Below are 19,693 nucleotides of genomic sequence, written 5' to 3'. Positions count from 1 at the left end.
TCCTGGTGGTCCTGAAAAGGGAAAGGTTATGAAACAACGGCAGTCCTCAATAGGGCATATTTTCTGTCATACACTGACGGGCGGCCAAGTCGTAGATGGGTCATCAAACTTGGGTTTTGGCTGGAAGAGTCACCGTATGCTCTGCCATCAGAAACATGGTGGTTCCCTCAATTCTAAAGTGATTGCAGCATCCCACAAACTCTAGATGAGGCCTTCTATGTGCTTTTAAGGGAACACCAGCTTAAACATCTTCGATAAATAATATGGTATGACTTTACACATATGGAACACTCCCCTCAGAACACCCAGTTTGACTGTCCTTGGTGTCAAGAACACGGAGACTAATGCCCATGTGCTGTAACATACGAAGTTAGAGTGGCATTAAGTACAGGAAAACCCACACATCCAGAGATTGCATATATGTGTGTGTTATGCTTGTATGTATGTGGTATTTGTACAGTGCAAACATAGACTGAATGCAGTAGAGAGCTTTACATGTTCAAAGGAAAGCATACAACCAATAAGTAATAGATGAGGTGGCTGGTTTGAAGACGGGTAAGGTATTGTGATATAATGTTCTTTAAAGAGAATTATTCTCAACTTTTTCTCAAATGGAAGCAACATTGGGGCTGTCTTGAAGGATCAGGGGACGTTGTTCCAAATCCTGGTTGCATAGATTGAAAAGGCGTGCTGTATTGGCGTTTCTTTCACTTTCTAGTCGCCAGTCTGATGGTATACTGGCAGTGGGGTGTGCCGACCACGACCAGAGACGGTGAGTTTGTCTGCAAGATAAATGTAGCTGCTGGTCCACTTCTTTTGTAAATGATGCAGCTGATTTTAAAGATGGTGAGGACTTGCCAGGGCGCCAGTGGAATTCCATCAGGATGGGGCTGATATGATCATTTTCTTCAAATATGTTTGTGAATCATGCTATAGCATGTACAAGGCCAAATACACAAAAATAGAAAAAAAATCTAAATTCATAGGGTTCTTCCTATGCTTTGAGTAAATTTGAAATTTTGGTGGACTTTACCATGGGAGATGCTTGTAAATCAGTGACTGTCGCAGGTTTGAAGGATTACTCTTGTCATCATTTTGTGCATTTCATTTGCTTTTCATTTACAGCCATGAGAAAATGTGCAACTTGTAAATGCAATCACTGTAGTTTAAATTATAACAAAATAGCAAACCGTTATGTTATCTACTTCTCTGTTCTGGCATAAAAGGTTAGGTAGAGAAAGCAGAAAAGGGTTCTCTTTAGCAATTGACTCATCCTTCTTTTCCCCTAGTGTTACAAATATCTGACACACAAATCATTCATATATTTTCAACAAAATTATGTGGTGCCACATGGGTTATTAGAAATTGCATTATTTATGTGTGCATTACTTATGTTCACCAAAACATGCCTACTGGTTTAAATTAAAACCATTATTTTAACAAATAGGTACTATTAAAAACGAATTATTGCCCTAAAATGGAATTGCAATCAAGAGGATTTTTTTACAGAGATGTAATAGAAAGCATTTGTGAGATATCAACTGAAATTTCCATGAGGAATAACATTGTTTTTTTCAGGGAAATTCTTACAAGTCATTTATCAATTATTCATTCCCTTTCTGTAGAAGATAACCTATGTCAAAAGCAACATGAATCAGACTGCATGAACAAACATGAAACATAATTTGAATTTGAAGTGTGCTTAAATCTGCAAAAAAAATCAAATGCCTCAATCACGTTTACTCGTGTAAATAGTGGGTGTCGCTTTTAAACAACTGCCTTCCCAATTCAACTGCCATATAATTTCTATTGAATGTGCCTGCATTTATACCTTTAATGACCTGGGTAAGACAAGCACAAGAATAGGAAGGAAGCAATCACATCAACAGCAGGGTCTCTAAAAAGGACAACAATGCCTTTCATTCATGTAAAAGGGCTGACCCAGACAGGAAGATTATCTTAAGCGATCTTGGCTAGCGAGGCCATGCAGGTGTTGAAAAGCGTCTGGCTGAGTGATGATTCTTGGGGTACTCTGAAGCATGCATCTTTGGGGTCTGATGTGAACGGCATTAGTCTGGCACTCTGTGTTCTTCTGGTAAGGAAGGACCTGATCAGTTCCAGTGCTTTATCTCGGATGCCGGTGTTGTGGAGTCTGGTGCAGAGGGTTTGGTGAGAAATGGTGTCTAATGCAGCGGAGAGGTTGAAAGGATGAGTGCAGCCATGCCTCCATGTTCTAGTATGGCGTGTACATCGTTGGTGGCTGCTAGCACTGCTGTTTCGGTGCTGTGGTTGCTCCTGAATCCGGATTGGGAAGGCTCTAGGATTTGGTGTGTCTCGAGGAAATCGGTGAGTTGCTGGTTGATAGCCTTTTCCGTTACTTTGGCTGGGAAAGGGAGCAGAGAGATGGGTCTGTAGTTCTTCAGCTCCCGTGGGTCCGCAGTGGGTTTCTTGAGTAGCGGTTGAGCTCAGTTCACTTTCAATCTGATGGGAAGGGGGCGGTCTTGAAGGATCAGTTGATAGTGCAGCAAAGCTCAGGTGCTATGGTGGTGCTGGCCAGGTTGAAGATGTGATGAGGGAATGGATCAGAGGGTGGTCCCGAGTGGATGGAGTTCATGAGTCTTTGGGTGTCCTTTTTGGTGATAGGGGTCCAGGAGTTCAGTATCTGGTGTGGTGTTGGGCCCATGGTGGTATGTGTGAGCGGTGTGGGAGGGCTTTAGTTCTTGAAGCCTTCGTAAGTGTCCTGGATTTTTCAGTGGAAGAAGGTGGCAAGGTCGTCGCAGAGGTCTTGGTAGGGAGGGATGGCTGAGGTGTCTGGCCTGGGATTCGTGAATTCTATGTTGATGGCAAAGAGCTGTTTGCTGTCCTGAGTGCTGGTGCTGAGGCGTTCTTCAATGGCAGCTTTTTTGGCCAATCTGATGTTCTGGTGGTGCGTGGTGACTGCGTTCTTGTAGGCTATGCAGTCTCCCGGTTGATTTGCTGTTCCTCCATTTCTGTTTCAGTCGTCTGCAGGAGTGTTTGGACCATTTAGGTGTTTTGCTATGTCGGTTTCCAGCTCGTTTCCTGAGGGGGGCTATGCTGTCGGCGCTTTCTGATAGCCAGCAGTGTAGATTGCATGTGGCTTCATTAGCGTCTGCTGTATCCGATGGGGGGGAGGGGCTGAGAGCATTGGTGATTTGCCTTTGGTGCGCAAGCGGCGCACCCGCACAGCGGCTGCCATTAGGAACGGAAGGGAGGCAGGGGGTCCGGTCAGCTGGGAGGCGGGAGGGCAGGAAAAGTGCTTCAAAAAGAGGGAGGTGGCGGGGCTGCAGGGCCGCAGCAGAATGAGGAAACACAGGGAGATTGAAGAGAGAGAGAAAGGGACTAGAAGGAAAGAGAATCAAATGGAATAAAAATACAGTAAAATACTGTTGGAAAATGGGTCACTGGTAAGGGCAGGTAGGTCCCTACACTTAGCAATAGGCCACCAACCTCCACTCAGGTCCAGTTAGGTCTCAGTAAATTAAACCCAGCTCAAACCTTGGTAGCTTTCCAACGAGCAACAAGGCTTAACTTAGGAGACAGAGTGTAAAGCATTCAAATATCACAAAACAGTAATTTAATAAAACACAGGAAACAGTTTAAAAATCCAAAACCAATTTATAACAATAGATTATATTGTTATCTTAAAAATGACACAAAAACTAATAAAATCCGATAAGGGGAACCAGAGATATGATTTTTTAAAGAATTATTGTTTTTTTAGCACCTAGAAACAAAAAGCGCCAATCGGTCATCTTGTTGCACCTCGACCGTGGCGAAGTCAAAGTTTAAGGCTGACCGCTATGTAGCCCGGCTCGGCTACAGGCCGCGGGAGGCCTTGGTCAAAAGTTTACCTTTGCACTTAGTTGTTTTTCTGAAGATTTTCTTCAGCGGGACGAACCTGCCAGTCCAATCCGACCTCCTGGAACCCTTCTCCGGATACGCGTCACAGGAATCCTCGGTGGAGATTTTTACCTTCGGACTTAGTCGTTTTTTCGAGGTGAAAATCCTTCAACCGGGGTAAACCTGGATCTTGATCCAACGTCCTTGGAGCCCACCTCGGATACGCTGGCTGGGAGGTCCCGGTCAACTTTGTACGTTTGGAGAGTTTCTTCACTGGGACGAAGCCGCAAATCAGGCCGGGTCGCGGTTGAGGCAAGCCAGCTAGAGTTGCAGCGGCAGGTCGGTCCCTCTATGGAGCTTTTTTTCAAAAGTTCTCCAAACTTCTCCAAACTTCTGGGTCTTCTCCCAGATGTTCTTTTAAGGTTCTTTTGGGCTCCACAGCTCACTTCAAGGGTCCAGAAGCTCTGAGATGATCCTTGGGGGTGTGGACTAAACCTCCCAGAATGCACCTGGCGCAAACTCCTTTTTGGCCACTGGGTAGTGGTCAGCTGGTTGATTTCTTCAGGAGTTGGTGCAGGGGACTCTGGTTAGCAATTTTTCACCTGTAGCAAACAGGGAGTCCCTCCTTGAACCAGTTGAAGCCAGGCTAAGTCCTTCTTGTGGTGAAGCCCAAGTGTGCAGCTGGTGCAGTCCTTCAGAGTGCATGATCCAGGTACAGGCCAGGGGTCCAGCAGGGCAGTCCTTCTTCTTCTGTGCTTCTTCCTGGTAGGGATCTGGTAGGGAACTGAGGTGCAGGTGCAGGTCTGCCAGTTTTATCCTTGCTCCTGGGTAAAAAACGGGGGGGCCTGATTCTCCAATCAGGTGCAGAGTCCTTCCCCCTGTGATGACCACTTCCTGGGAAGTGTGGCAAAAATCAATCCCAGGAGGCAACATTCTTCAAAAATCCATCATGGCTGAAAATGATTTTTGGAGGTTACATCTGGCTGAGCCCACCCACTGGTGTGGCTACAAATCATAAACACACCCCTCTCCTGCCCTCTCCTAATCTAATCAAGGGGGCACCTACTTGTCTGGGGTTGCAGGATGTGGTGGTGTTGCTGGGTTGCTCCAAATGTCCTTCTCTGCCTTTGAAGACCAGTTTGGCTGCCCTCCCCCTTCCTGCCTCACCATCTGCTGAGGGGAGATTCCCTCCCACAGACACATCTCTTTCTGTGAAGCCGGGCCACTTCACACCTCATCAAGGCAGACTGGCCAGGCTGCCAGAGGCTGGCCAATCAGGGCACAGCAGCAAAAACAATGCAGGGCTGAAATTGGCAACTTTTCAGGTAAAGTTTAAAACTCTTTACCTGAACAAGTTATATCAAATCCCACAACTGGAAGTTGTGGGATTTATTATAACAATTAATTTGATACCAAACTCTTTGTATATTTCATTTAAGGGGACTTTTAAAATTAAAATAAAGTCTCCCCATTCTAGCCTATGAAGGCCATTCACTACAATGAGGGGGGAAACAAATTTGGCTGTTTTTACCTCACCAGGGCTTATACAACTATTTTTATAAGGTCCCTGCTTATAGTTACATGGCACCCAGCCCTAGGGGCACATAGGGCACACCTTAGGGGTGACTTATATGTAAAAATAAGGTAGTTTAAGACTTTGGAACTACTTTTAATTCCAAAGTCGAATTTGCATATAACTTTAATTTAAAAGCAGCCAGTAGTCAGGCCTGCCTTTAAAATGACACTTGGCACCTCAGCAGTGCACCGATGCGTGCACTACCTATGTTGTGGTCCCTAAACCTACATGCCCTACCATATACTAGGGACTTATAGGTAGGTTGACTTAGCCAATTATAATTAGCCTAATTTGCATATTGATTTTACACAGAGCACGGGCCCTGGGACTGGTTAGCAGTACCCAGGGCACCATCAGAGTCAGGAAAACACCAGCCAAAAGTGGAAAATGGGGGCAAAAAGTTAGGGTGCCTCTGCAATCAGCCCTTTTTTCTCACAAATACACAGAAGTAAAAAACAGAATTAAAGGCAGAAGTAAAACCTAGAGTAAAGAGAGACAGAAGATACTTACATGCAGAGGGCCAATAGACCACCAAGGATGTGGTGCCGACGGGAGCCTGCAGATAGAGATGGGCCTCGAACTGAGGGTCAGGCAGGCTCTCAGTTCGCTCGAGGCAGAGACAGCAGCAACAGCAATAGTTGGAGCTGCACAGAGGAGGGCAACAGACGCTGACCAGGAGTTCAGAGGAGTTGCCGTCTCAGTGCGCAGCGGCCACTAATAAGAAGGGGAGGGAGGAGGGGAGTCTGGTCAGCTGGGAGGGGGAAGGGTCAGAAAAGCAATTCGCAGGGAGGGAGGGGGCGAGGCCAAAAGGGCAGCAGCAGTGCGGGGAAAATGCAGGGAGAATGAAGGGAGAGAGGAACAGACAAGAAGGACACAGAATCAAATGGAATAAAAATACACAGAAGTAAAAAAAACAGAAGTAAAGGCAGAAGTAAAAGCAGGAGTAGAGAGAGACAGAAGATACTTACATGCAGATGGCTATTAGGCCACCAAGGATGAGACGCAGACGGGAGCCTGTGGGTGGAGGTGGGCATCGAACTGAGAATTAGGCAGGCTCTCAGTTCGCTTGAGGCAGAGCCAGCAGCAACAGGTGGAGATGCACAGAGGAGGGCAACAGACGCTGACCAGGAGGTCAGAGGAGTCGCCCTCTCAGTGCACAGCGGCTGCCATTAAGAAGGTGAGAGAGACGGGGGGTCCGGTCAGGTAGGAGGCGGGAGCGCGGGAAAAGCACTTCGCAGGGAGGAAGGGGGCGGGACAGCAGCAGCGCAGGGAGATTGAAGGGAGAGAGAAAGAAACAAGAATCAAAGAGAATCAAATGGAATAAAAAGACAGAAAACTACACAGAAGTAAAAAAACATAAGTAAACGCAGAAGTAAAAGCAGGAATAAAGAGAGAGAGAAAATACTTACATGCAGATGCCTGCAGGCCCCCAGGGATGAGGCGCAGGCGGGAGCCTCCGGGTGGAGGTTGGCCTCGAACTGAGAGTCAGGCAGGCTCTCAGTTCGTTCGAGGCAGAGGCAGCAGCAGCAGCAACAGGTGGAGCTGTACAGAGGAGGGCAACAGACACTGACCAGAAGGTCAGTGTCTGTTCCTCTGGCATTTCTTTGGTTATCCTAATTTAAGTTAGACAAAGATATGGGAAGGAAGGCTTATCAGTTCAATGCTGTATACTATAGAATGCTATTCTTCTTGTGTTAACTGCAATTAGAAACCTTTTGGGATTAAACTGATTATTTGAATACACCTACTTTAACAGGCACTTTAAGTCTTGTAAGAGACAGCTATAATTGGTTAGTTGGCATGTAAATGAAAATGTGGTTTAATTGAACCCATAGATGTAGCGTGGGAAATGATCTGCTACTGACTTTAAGGGCAGTGTGAGTTGATTTTCCTGCTTGCTTCCACGACAGGCATTTGTTAATTGGAGTTTCAGTTAAGTTGAGTAACATCATTGTTCCCATGCAGGTGGTGCAAAATGTGAATGGTGAGCAGTTATATGGCATCACCAATATAGTTTCCTACTATGATTGCATTGCAGCTGGTACATCATTTCTTCACCTGGTGTTGCTTCCCCCTCCCCAGCGTCATGGTGTTGTTGTGTTGTGTTGAAGAGCCACTTCCTCTTTCCCCCTCTCTCTCTTCATTGTAATTCCTATTTTGTATCAGTGGAGCTTTCACGTTGCTCTGCATCCCCCTACTTCTTTCCCCTGCGCTCCTCTTCATGTTTGTTACTTGTGCATCAGATGAACTTTGCTGCTTCATGTTCATTTATTTTTTTGGTTGACATGCTCATTTCTTCCACTCCCGCCAATCCATCTTTCCCCAGCGTTCAAAGTGTTCTTCTCATGCACCTCCCTTTTCTGCCACACCTGCTCTGTTCATAGCTTTATTTTTTAAATCATCTTTATTGACAATGTTCTTACTTTTTAAAACAACTATATCTTTACATTTTTCTGGTTTTAACTAGGCGTGCAGGTGTTTTCTCCTTCTTCCATAATCCAGATGTATTCACTGAAGGCCACAAAACTTACTAGCATCTTAACCTCTTTGTTGCGGGTGTCGGCCACTGGCCGACGCCCACACACCCTCCCTGGTGCGGGTCACGACCAGTGGCCGACACCAGGAAGGGTATCAATAAATCCTCGGGTGCGTTGCACCTGAGAATTTTTTTTTTTTTTAAACCCCCCCCGGGAGACACAGAAGCTTCCGTGTCTCCCCCGCCCCCCCACCCGCCCCTTTGTGACGTCAGCGCGCCTTGCGGCGCGCTGACGTTGCAAAGGTGTTTTCCCCATCAAAGCAGGAAGCAGCCTTGCGGCCGCTTCCTGCTTTGATGGGGAAAACGGCCTTTCCCACGTTCGGGAAGGCCTCGTAAGAAAGGGGAGTGTCTCCCCTTTCTTACGAGGCCTTCCTGAAAGTGTTTCCTGGCCCCCGATCGCAGCTGTGCTGCGATCGGGGGCCAGGAAACACTTTCAGGAAGGCCTCGTAAGAAAGGGGAGACACTCCCCTTTCTTACGAGGCCTTCCTGAAAGTGTTTCCTGGCCCCCGGTCGCAGCTGTGCTGCGATCGGGGGCCAGGAAACACTTTCAGGTTTCCTGGCCCCCCGATCGCAGCACAGCTGCGATCGGGGGGCCAGGAAACACTTTGAAAAGGCCTCGTAAGAAAGGGGAGACTCTCCCCTTTCTTACGAGGCCTTCTCAAACTGTTTCTGGTCCCCGATCGCAGCTGTGCTGCGATCGGGGGCCAGAAACAGTTTGAGAAGGCCTCGTAAGAAAGGGGAGAGTCTCCCCTTTCTTACGAGGCCTTCTCAAAGTGTTTCCTGGCCCCCGATCGCAGCACAGCTGCGATCGGGGGCCAGGAAACACCACTAGACGCCAGGGATTTCACTTTGGGGGGGCGGCCCCCTCGGAAAACGGGCCGCCCCCCCCGGGGGCATAATTAATTTTTTAAAAAAAGGTAGGTGCCCCCTGGGGGGGGGGGGGGGCGCAATCGCGCCCCCCCCAGGGGATTGTTTTTTTTTCAAAAAAATAAAAATAAAAAATAAATAAAATGACAGGGGGTCGCCCGTGGGAAGGGTGACCCCCTGTGGGGGCAATTTTTTTTTTAGATGTTGTAGGGTTTCCCTGGGGGCCATTTTGGCCCCCAAGGAAACCATACAACAACTAAAAAAAATAGATCTATATATAGATCTATATTTATATATCTATGTAGATAGATATATCTATGTACATGGATATATCTATAGATATATCTATGTACATAGATATATATATATATATAGAGGTAGATCTATATATACCAAAGAGATTTATAAAGTGTGCTACTCACCTGTGAGGGTCTCAAGGCGCTTGGGGGGGGGGGGGCGGGGGGAGGGAAAGGGGCTGGGAGGTTCACTGTTCGAAAAGCCAGGTTTTGAGGCCCTTCCTGAAAAGAAGTAGGTTTTGGGTCTTGCGAAGGTGGGTTGTGAGGGTGTTCCAGGTTTTGGGTGCAAGGTAGGAGAAGGATCTGCCACCGGTGGTGGTGTGTTTGATGCGGGGGACAGAGGCGAGAGAGAGGTCAGCTGAGCGGACGTTTCGTGTGGGGGTGTGGAAGGTGACTCTCGTTGAGGTAGGCAGGGCCTGTGTTGTGGAGTGATTTGTGTGCGAGGATGAGGATCTTGAAGGTGATCCTTTTGTCAATGGGGAGCCAGTGGAGGGATTTGAGGTGTGGAGAGATGTGTTCGTGTCGGCGGAGGTCGAGGATGAGTCGTGCTGCTGAGTTCTAGATGCGTGTAGTTTGCGATTGAGTTTTAGAGTGGTGCCGGCGTAGAGGGCGTTTCCGTAATCAAGCCTGCTGCTGATGTGTGCGTGAGTGACAGTTTTTCTGGTCTCTGTGGGGATCCATTTGAATGTTTTTCAGTATACGGAGTGTGTTGAAGCATGAGGAGGTGAGAGCGTTGATTTGTTGGGTCATCGAGAGGGAGGAGTCTAGGATGATGCTGAGGTTAAGTGCGTGGTTGGCGGGGTGGGTGCAGGGCCTAGCGTGGTGGGCCACCATGAGGGGTCCCAGGTGTTTTTGTGTGGGCCAAAGAGGATTATTTCGGTTTTGCTTGAGTTGAGTTTCAGGTGATTGGCTGTCATATATATATCACTTTTGTCAATATGTGTGTGGTTTCCCTGGGGGGAAAAGGGTCCGACTTGTCTAGTGGCAGTTTTAGTGCCATAAAGAAGCGCAGAAGGTTTATATTCCTACTGCAAAGAGCAAATCTGTATTTTATGTAAATAGCTGAGTACATTAGCAAAGTCTATGGAGAGATGAAGGGCACTTTTGCTGGGTGGTAATGAGGGAATCCGAGGAGGAGGGAGTGGGAGCACCAATAATGATTGTTGGACTGGGCGCAGGAGGTGCTAAAGGCTGTGACGAATGGTATGTGACAAGGTGTTTTTTGAGTGTCTTGAAAGTACGTGCTGATTGAGGGAAGAAGCGCAGGTAAGGTGGCCTCTACTGTTGCACTTATCTCACACACCATCGATTTTGTGACTGTCTACGTAGGCTAGTGTTTTAGAGCAACAGTTTAGCCAATAGCAGAGATGGCATCTTGATGGATGACTGCTGCCTGCACTCGGGTTATAGAGGACCGCTCTTACATAGGATCAGAGACTGAGACATCAGATACTGAGACAGCATCTGAGGGATAGGACAATGGCGCAGACTCTGGGAGTGATTTTTCAGTCAGAGGAGTCCCATTCGATAACTCCTCTTCCAGTACATTATGAGGGAGGTGATGAGGACAGTCCTGCTGTCCCTTCGCAAGCTGTTTGTGCAACTGGGTAATAGTGGGTTAGGCCAACCCAGAGAGCAGGTGAATGCGGCGGCAAGCAGAGAGAGAGTGCTCTCTTGGGAGCTCCCCAATTTAGTTCAGCCCCAAATTCCACCACCCAAATCATATTGTGGAGACATCAAAATTATCCATGGCAAAACAAACTGGTTTTGTAAGGCAGGCACCTGTGTTTTTGGTCCTGGATTCGGCGGCCATATAGAGAAACACACTAAACCCAAACATTTCTGGAAACTAGACATTCGGGGGAGTCCACAGAGGTGTGACTTGTGTGGCTTCCCCAAAGTTTTCTTACCCAGAATACCCTGCAAAGCTGAAATGTTGAAAAAAAAATCAATTTTTCTCGCATTTCTGTCACACAAACTACAGGAATATGCTGGGATCCACACTATTCCTACCACCCAGTGACTCCTCACCTGTCCTGATAAAAACACTACCCCACTTGAGTGCCTACACCTAGTGTCTGTGTCAGGAATGGATCACCCCAGGGTCAACAGCTGCCTCACGTAAGGACCAACATTGACCGTTGTGTGATCTATTCCTGTCGCAGGCACCAGGCCTAACCACACAAGTGAGGTATCATTTTTATTATCGGGAGGCTTGGGGGAACGCTGGGTGGAAGGAAATTTGTGGCTCCTCTCAGATTTCAGAACTTTCTGTCACCGAAATGTGAGGAAAACTTGTTTTTTTAGCCACTTTTTGAGGTTTGCAAAGGATTCTGGGTAACAGAACCTGGTCCGAGCCCCGCAAGTCACCCCTCTTTGGATTCCCCTAGGTCTCTAGTTTTCAGAAATGCACAGGTTTGGTGGGTTTCCCTAGGTGCCGGCTGAGCTAGAGGCCAAAATCTACAGGTAGGCACTTTGCAAAAAACAGCTCTGTTTTCTGTGATGTGTCCACGTTGTGTTTTGGGGCATTTCCTGTCGCGGGCGCTAGGCCTACCCACACAAGTGAGGTATCATTTTTATCGGGAGACGTGGGGGGACGCTGGGTGGAAGGAAATTTGAGGCTCCTCTCAGATTCCAGAACTTTCTGTCACCGAAATGTGAGGAAAACTTGTTTTTTTAGCCACTTTTTGAGGTTTGCAAAGGATTCTGGGTAACAGAACCTGGTCAGAGCCCCGCGAGTCACCCCATCTTGGATTCCCCTAGGTCTCTAGTTTTAAAAAATGTACAGGTTTGGTAGGTTTCCCTAGGTGCCGGCTGAGCTAGAGGCCAAAATCTACAGGTAGGCACTTTGCAAAAAACAGCTCTGTTTTCTGTGATGTGTCCACGTTGTGTTTTGGGACATTTCCTGTCGCGGGCGCTAGGCCTACCCACACAAGTGAGGTATCATTTTTATCGGGAGACTTGGGGGGACGCTGGGTGGAAGGAAATTTGAGGCTCCTCTCAGATTCCAGAACTTTCTGTCACCGAAATGTGAGGAAAACTTGTTTTTTTAGCCACTTTTTGAGGTTTGCAAAGGATTCTGGGTAACAGAACCTGGTCAGAGCCCCGCGAGTCACCCCATCTTGGATTCCCCTAGGTCTCTAGTTTTCAAAAATGTACAGGGTTGGTAGGTTTCCCTATGTGCCGGCTGAGCTAGAGGCCATAATCTACAGGTAGGCACTTTGCAAAAAAACAGCTCTGTATTTTGTGAAAAAATGGGATGTGTCCACGTTGTGTTTTGGGGCATTTCCTGTCGCGGGCGCTAGGCCTACCCACACAAGTGAGGTATCATTTTTATCGGGAGACTTGGGGGAACATAGAATAGCAAAACAAGTGTTATTGCCCCTTATCTTTCTCTACATTTTTTCCTTCCAAATATAAGAGAGTGTGTAAAAAAGACGTCTATTTGAGAAATGCCCTGCAATTCACATGCTAGTATGGGCACCTCGGAATTCAAAGATGTGCAAATAACCACTGCTCCTCAAAACCTTATCTTGATCCCATTTTGGAAATGCAAAGGTTTTCTTGATACCTCTTTTTCACTCCTCATATTTCAGCAAATGAATTGCTGTATACCCAGTATAGAATGAAAACCAACTGCAGGGTGCACCTCATTTATTGGCTCTGGGTACCTAGGGTTCTTGATGAACCTATAAGCCCTTTATATCCCCGCAACCAGAAGAGTCCAGCAGACATAACGGTATATTGCTTTCAGAAATCTGACATCGCAGGAAAAAGTTACAGAGTAAAACATAAAGAAAAATGGCTGTTGTTTTCAGCTCAATTTCAATATTTTTTTATTTCAGCTGTTATTTTCTGTAGGAAAACTTTGTAGGATCTACACAAATGACCCCTTGCTGAATTCAGAATTTTGTCTAGTTTTCAGAAATGTTTAGCTTTCCGGGATCCAGCATTGGTTTCACACCCATTCCTGTCACTAACTGGAAGGAGGTTGAAAGCACCAAAAATAGTAAAAATGGGGTATGTCCCAGTAAAATGCCAAATTTGTGTTGGAAAATGTGGTTTTCTGATTCAAGTCTGCCCGTTCCTGAAAGGTGGGAAGATAGTGATTTCAGCACCAGAAACCCTTTGTTGATGGTATTTTCAGGGAAAAAACCACAAGCCTTCTTCGGCGGCCCTTTTTTCCCATTTTTTTGGAAAAAACTAAATTTTCACTGTATTTCGGCTATTTTCTTGGTCTCCTCCAGGGTAAACCACAAACTCTGGGTACCATTAGAATCCCTAGGATGTTGGAAAAAAAGGACGCAAATTTGGCGTGGTTAGCTTATGTGGACAAAAAGTTATGAAGCCCTAAGCGCGAACTACCCCAAATAGCCAAAAAAGGGCTCAGCACTGGGGGGGAAAAGGCCCAGCAGCTAAGGGGTTAATAAGTTAGAAGTTGCTTATTTATTAAGAAAAGAGGGACAAATGACAGTTGCAAAAGTGATTATCCAAATTTAGACGTTGAATCTGGACTCTCTATGATCTGCAGTGCTGAGCACAAAAGCAGAGGTAATTGTGGCCATTCTACAAAAGGAGACATTCAAGGGCATCTGCTCAGTTTATAATTCTTTTGTATCCCGATGTTGAACAACCTAAGGTGCTGCAGCAACTCCTTCATGCTGTCTTTCTCTTACCTCTTTTCCCCTTCTTTTTCTTCCCTGCTCTTTCCTTCAAACATCGTCCACTGCTCTTTTCACCACTTCCCTGCACATTCACCTGCATTGTTCTGCTCCCACTTACATACCTTTAAATGCTTTCGCTTGGTGCATCTGCAGCCACTTCTGCAGCAAAGTTTTACAATAAAAAACAGCTAAAAAGTTGGCTTTTGGATATGCATAAGATAGACACTTTCTACTTGCCAGTGACAAGTCGTGTCTATGTATTTTAGGGTATCTTCATCTTCCATCATAACGCAATATTGCCATCTTTGTGTAGCCTCTCGGAAATAATCAAAGGCCATTAGAGTAATAAAAGCAAATTTGCTAATGTCTGTGCTGATAACACGCCCTCTGTGAACGGCCATGCTGAAAACTAAAACACTTTTAATGTTTTTTTGCCATTGTTCTAGTCCTCTTTCAAAAGGGAACATTCTCTTGTATTTCTTGTAATTCTCTTGTATCTTGAGTTCGAAAGGGCATGTGTTGGATGGCCCTATGACCCTACTAAATGTTTAAGGTACTGCTGTGTGCTACATAAGCTATTGTATCTCACTCAAGAGTGACATGTTGTAACAGCTTGTACTGCTGCAGCTTTGTGAAAAACTTTTCAAGCACTTGTATCTATCTGACTTGATCTGGACATTTAGTAACAGTTTGCTGAACTACAGCATTGTGAAGACTTCTCAAGCTCTTGACATCTAGGAAAGCCTTGCGGTACTGCAGCTTTGTGAAAGACTTCTCAAGCACTTGTATCGGACTTGATAAAGACACGGCCTACTGCAGCTTTACAAAAGACATTTAGATCACTTTAATCTGGTTTCAGGCGGTCATCTTGCTGTATTTAGACTTCACTGTGCCAGTGATTATTTGACTAGCATTCGTTCTGATGATTTAGAACCTTTTCTGAATACAAATTAGTAGGTTCTCTAGTAGCCTAATACTGCATATTTTGTTACACAAGTGCACAAAAAGCATAACATAAACTAAAAATCTGGCAAGTAACCGGATTTTCTTTTACGTCCTATTTTGTAGGTTGAACCAGGTTCTTCTTGTGCTGTGTTCGGATTGGGAGGAGTTGGCTTGTCTGCTATCATTGGCTGTAAAGTATCCGGTGCTACCAGGATCATTGGAATCGACAACAATAAAGACAAGTTTTCAAAGGCAAAAGAAATGGGAGCCACTGAATGTATTAACCCCAACGACTACACTAAGCCAATTCACGAGGTGCTTCGTGACCTGACAGATGGGGGAGTCGACTACTCCTTTGAATGTATCGGAAAAGCTGACCTCATGGTATGTGTCTTAGACAATAAAAACCTAGATCTGCCTCTTCGAAAACGGCCACCTGATGGCATCCTTCCACTGAGAAATGCATGTATTTACAAAAATGAGTTTCAGTATGGAAACTGATACATTGGTTATTGTATAGTAGAAATCAGTTAGGCAGGGGAAGAGAAACTACAGGACATGAGCAGCTAAGGAGGTCTGAGCCAGGTTAGTTTAAAGAATAGATATTTAATTTGGAGACTTCAAGAACTCAGAAAAGTGAAACATACAAAATAGTCTTAGTGGTACTTATTCCTTAATTTGGTTCGCTATAATGAGTTAAATATAAACCGAAAATGTCTAAAAGCTGCAAAAAGGAGTCTTTTAAGTTTTAAATGCACTGGCCATTTCACTCAAATCAGCACCAACTATTTCTTTATCAAACATGCCCAATAGCAGGAAGCAATATCAAGAATATTCACTGTAAGTCCTCAGAAAATAAGTTTGCTCACTGAGGCTAGTCTGGCTATCTTCTACCTCTTTCGGTTTTACATCAGTAGGTTAACTATGCATTTATAATTATATTCTGTTTTTTCATTCAACTTATTTATGAAACTGTATATGTGCCTTAGAAGTCAAAGATAACTAGATTTTATGATTCAGGGTCATAGTTCAATAACCCCTGTTACAAATATTTTTTAGTGTTACTAATTAACATCTGTGAAATTGTAATTACCCCATGCTTTAACTAGGTTAAGCAAGGTAACAACCTTCCTCTGAAATTCAAATGGATATTTAGATTTATGAGCTTTAGTTGAATGTAGGAGTGTTGTTTGATCAAAAGCTGTCCTTCTTTTCACAAATTCAACAGGTAGGGACCAAAAGATTTGTCCTCTTAAGAACCTTGTGGAAAATCTACCATTTTTTGCCCAACATTGTTCGGCCAGGTAGTTGGTACTTCTGTCCTCTCCCATCTGGACTATTACAATGCTTTCGAACCGGGTTTACCAGCATGATCAATATCTGTGTTCTAGTTTCTTCAGAACATGGCAGTAGGAATAATGATGGGGCTTGGAAACATTGACCATGTCTGACAGGGGAGAACCATATAAGAAACAGAATCTTGCTTAAGACACTCTTGGCCTGATTTACAAACTACACTTTTGAGTCTGTTTATTACATTTCGGTGTTCACCAGCTGCACTTTTGTAGTAACTTAGGGCCATATTTATACTCTGTTTGTGCCGGATGTTCGTCGTTTTTTTTTTTACGCAAATCCGACGCAAAACGAACTCCATACTTATACTCTGGCGTTAGACGCATCTAGCGTCAAAGTTCATGGAGTGTGCGTCATTTTTTAGCGTGGACACCTTCCTTGCGTTAATGATATGCAAGGTAGGCGTTCCCTACTAAAAAATGACTCCGAGGCATGTGCGTCGTATTTATACTCCCGGGCAAAAATGATGCCCGGGAGTGGGCGGGTCAAAATAAATTACGTCCAGCCGCCTTTGCGTCATTTTTTAACGCCTGCTCAGGGCAGGCGTTAAGGGACCTGTGGGCTCGGAAGGAGCCCAGAGGTGCCCTCCCATGTCCCCAGGGACACCCCCTGCCACCCTTGCCCACCCCAGGAGGACGCCCAAGGATGGAGGGACCCATCCCAGGGAAGTTAAGGTAAGTTCAGGTAAGTATTTTATTTTATTTTTTGTGGCATAGGGGGGCCTGATTTGTGCCCCCCTACATGCCACTATGCCCAATGACCATGGGCAAGGGGGCATGACTCCTGTCTTTGCTAAGACAGGAGTCATTTCAATGGGGGTTGGGAGTCAAAAAAACGGCGCAAATCGGGTTGAGGCGAAAATTTTGCCTCAGCCTGACTTGACCCATTTTTTGACACCCAAGCTCCATATTCCCCTACACCAGCGCTGCCTGGTGTAAGTAATTTTTTTTGACGCACACCAGGCAGCTCCGCCGGCTAACGCCGGCTAACGTCATTGAATAAATACGGCGCCCGCATGGCGCTTCAGAATGGCGTTAGCCGGCGTTACATTTTTTGACGCACAACTGCGTTGGCGCAGTTGTGCGTCGAAAAGTATAAATATGGCCCTTACACTTTTAGGGACAGCTTTAAGATCCCCTAGTGCCAACAGAGTGCCACTTTTCATGTCGCTTCGGTGGAGCTAACCACTGCTCCATATTTACAAGAAGGTGTAATGCCACTTTTTGCGTTACGCATCCTTGTAAATATGGGCCCCTCCAACACCGTTTTCTGTGTCAGAGGGGCGTGCGATGGGTGTTGCAGTGGGCGTTCCACTGCAACACCTATTGCTTTTGATGCTTCCCCATATGTACAAGTAACTGTAAACCTGCTGCAGCGCCAACAACTAATGCCACCCCAGGGGTGGCGTTAGCTTGGCAAAATGAGGAGGAATGCTTTTATTCCTCCTCGTTTTTTGCTTTTTCCATACTGCAGCACATATAGAAAGAGCAAAATGCCATGGGTGATTGTTTATGTACATGAAGGTGTTCCTTCCTGCACATAAACAATATATCCCCTCAACGCAGTCACCATTGCACTATAGTGCAAGGATGCCTGCATTGGCGCAGGCAGCTTAATTCAGTGCCGGCGCAGGGGGAAACGCAGGAGTGCACCGTATTACTGTAAATATGGCACATCCCTGCATTTCAAAAGTGGCGCAGAGCGGCGCTGCTATTTTTGGCTCAGCACTGCACTGCACCACTTTTGAATAAATCAGGTCCATTCTCCTGAACAATAAGTCAAGCACTACATATGGCCATCCACTGGTATTGCAAAACCCTCCCATAAAATAATGGAGGTAGGGACTTAAAATAAATCCTCATAGGAAATAATGTTAAATTTATTTGAATTTAATAAATTAAAATAAACTAAAACATGTAAAAATGTAACATAGTACATATTTTACTATGCTTATATATTTTTAAATATATTTTCTAACAGTAATTTGTATTTATTTATATTTTTGAAGTATTTTGCATAATTTAACTCAACACCCCCTCAAATGAAGCTGTTGGCGAAAGTGTTAGTGTCAACTCAACACCCCCTCAATTGAAGCTGTTGGTGAAAGTGCTAGTGGTGGCGGCATAATAAATAGTTGCAGCAGGCCTTGTTACACAAACGTTTATGGCATGAAGTCAAAATGACCCCTCCATGTAAAGTCTTGGCATCACATCATCTGCCTTCAATATATATAGGGTAAGCATGAAGTTCAGTTACACGCATTTACCTATGAATATGGGTGTATGTGTGGTTTTGTAAATGTGCCTAGCTGGATGAAAGATGGGGTCCATTTCAGATCCATGTTCTGCCCAATCCCATTTTCTTGGTTTGTGTGTGAAGTATCTCACCAACCAATTTAATGTAAGCCAATTCACAACCACAGTGAAACTGACACCTTCCCCATTTCCTACCTGAGGTAAGCATTCCTTTGAAAGATGGCCACCATGTAGAGAAATTCCACAACTGAGCCTTCTGAAATCAGATTCTGCCTGGGCTGCATTGACTGTGTACGGGCTGATTCCTTCATTCCCTCCATTGTCTTGCCACCACCTCTGCAATCCTTGCCTGAGCCCCCAGATCAGAAGTGACCCTTAAGGTTTGAAAACTGCAGACCACCTGATTGAATAGACCTGGTTACAGGGGAAAATAAGCAGTGAGCTCAGATCCTGGTACTTTTTTTTTCAACATTTCCTCTCTATAGTCAAGGACATTCTGAACACCAGTCAAAGAGAGACAAAAACAGAAGATCCAGGATGATAATGCTTGACAGTTCCCCCCACAGCCTGAGCCTCATTGGACTAGGCCAAAGTCTGTAACCATTACTGCTGCTGACCTAAGTGGCGGGGAAGACTTGCACTCCTGTGTGAGGAGCTGTGCTGTCACTACTCAACAATGGACAGAGCTCATTTGATTAGAAGGACCTGAGTAGAATAGACAATGGCTGCCCAAGGGACACAGTGCCACCTAGCTAGAAGTCCAGAAAACAAGACCTATTGCCCAAGAAAAGCCTTATCACCTCCAGAACAGAAGACTGATGAGCTTGTGACCTTGGTGCTATTGCAGTTATCTATGGGCACTGGCTTTTTCTCCTCCAGTTTTTGGAACTTTCATAGATTCACATGCTTGACTCATTCCCCGTTGTAGAGATGAGAGTCTCTGGTAACTTTTTAAAAGTAGTGTCAACCTATACATAAACATGGAGGCCCTAGGCATGTCAGTTTAGTACCTTTTTACAGTCATTCCTCAAAAAAGGACTAAACTTAACAGTCAACCAATCAGGTGACACCACTCTGTAGAACCCTCCTGAAAAAACCTCCAGTCCCTCAGTTTTCTACCGCAGGTTGTGCTACAGAGTCTCCTTTGATTTTTTCCTGTCACAACTCTTCAAAAGGATTTTCTCAACAACATCTCACAGATCTATCCTGGATATTGGTATTCTGTGCTTTTGGTGTTCTAAACTGACATTTTAACATTTTAGATACACCTAAAAGAGGACTCTTCAGACCCTGTGGCACTTGCAGAAAGAAGAGGCTTCACATAGATGACCCTCACAAGG

At 45.3% G+C, this 19,693-nt stretch overlaps 1 protein-coding gene across 1 annotated transcript in view; it reads left to right on the top strand.

Annotated features, from left to right (window-relative positions):
• The window catches only part of LOC138289686 (alcohol dehydrogenase 1-like), a 271,379-nt gene that overhangs the window by 110,998 nt on the left and 140,688 nt on the right, over positions 1 to 19,693 (top strand). The window contains exon 6 of the mRNA XM_069230192.1: positions 14,869 to 15,129. Coding sequence (XP_069086293.1) covers positions 14,869 to 15,129 — 261 coding nt within the window. The remainder of the gene's footprint in view (positions 1 to 14,868; positions 15,130 to 19,693) is intronic.

This window comes from Pleurodeles waltl, chromosome 1_1 (assembly GCF_031143425.1).
Source record: "Pleurodeles waltl isolate 20211129_DDA chromosome 1_1, aPleWal1.hap1.20221129, whole genome shotgun sequence".
Classification (NCBI taxonomy): domain Eukaryota; kingdom Metazoa; phylum Chordata; class Amphibia; order Caudata; family Salamandridae; genus Pleurodeles; species Pleurodeles waltl.
This window is presented reverse-complemented; position numbering and strand designations above follow the sequence as displayed.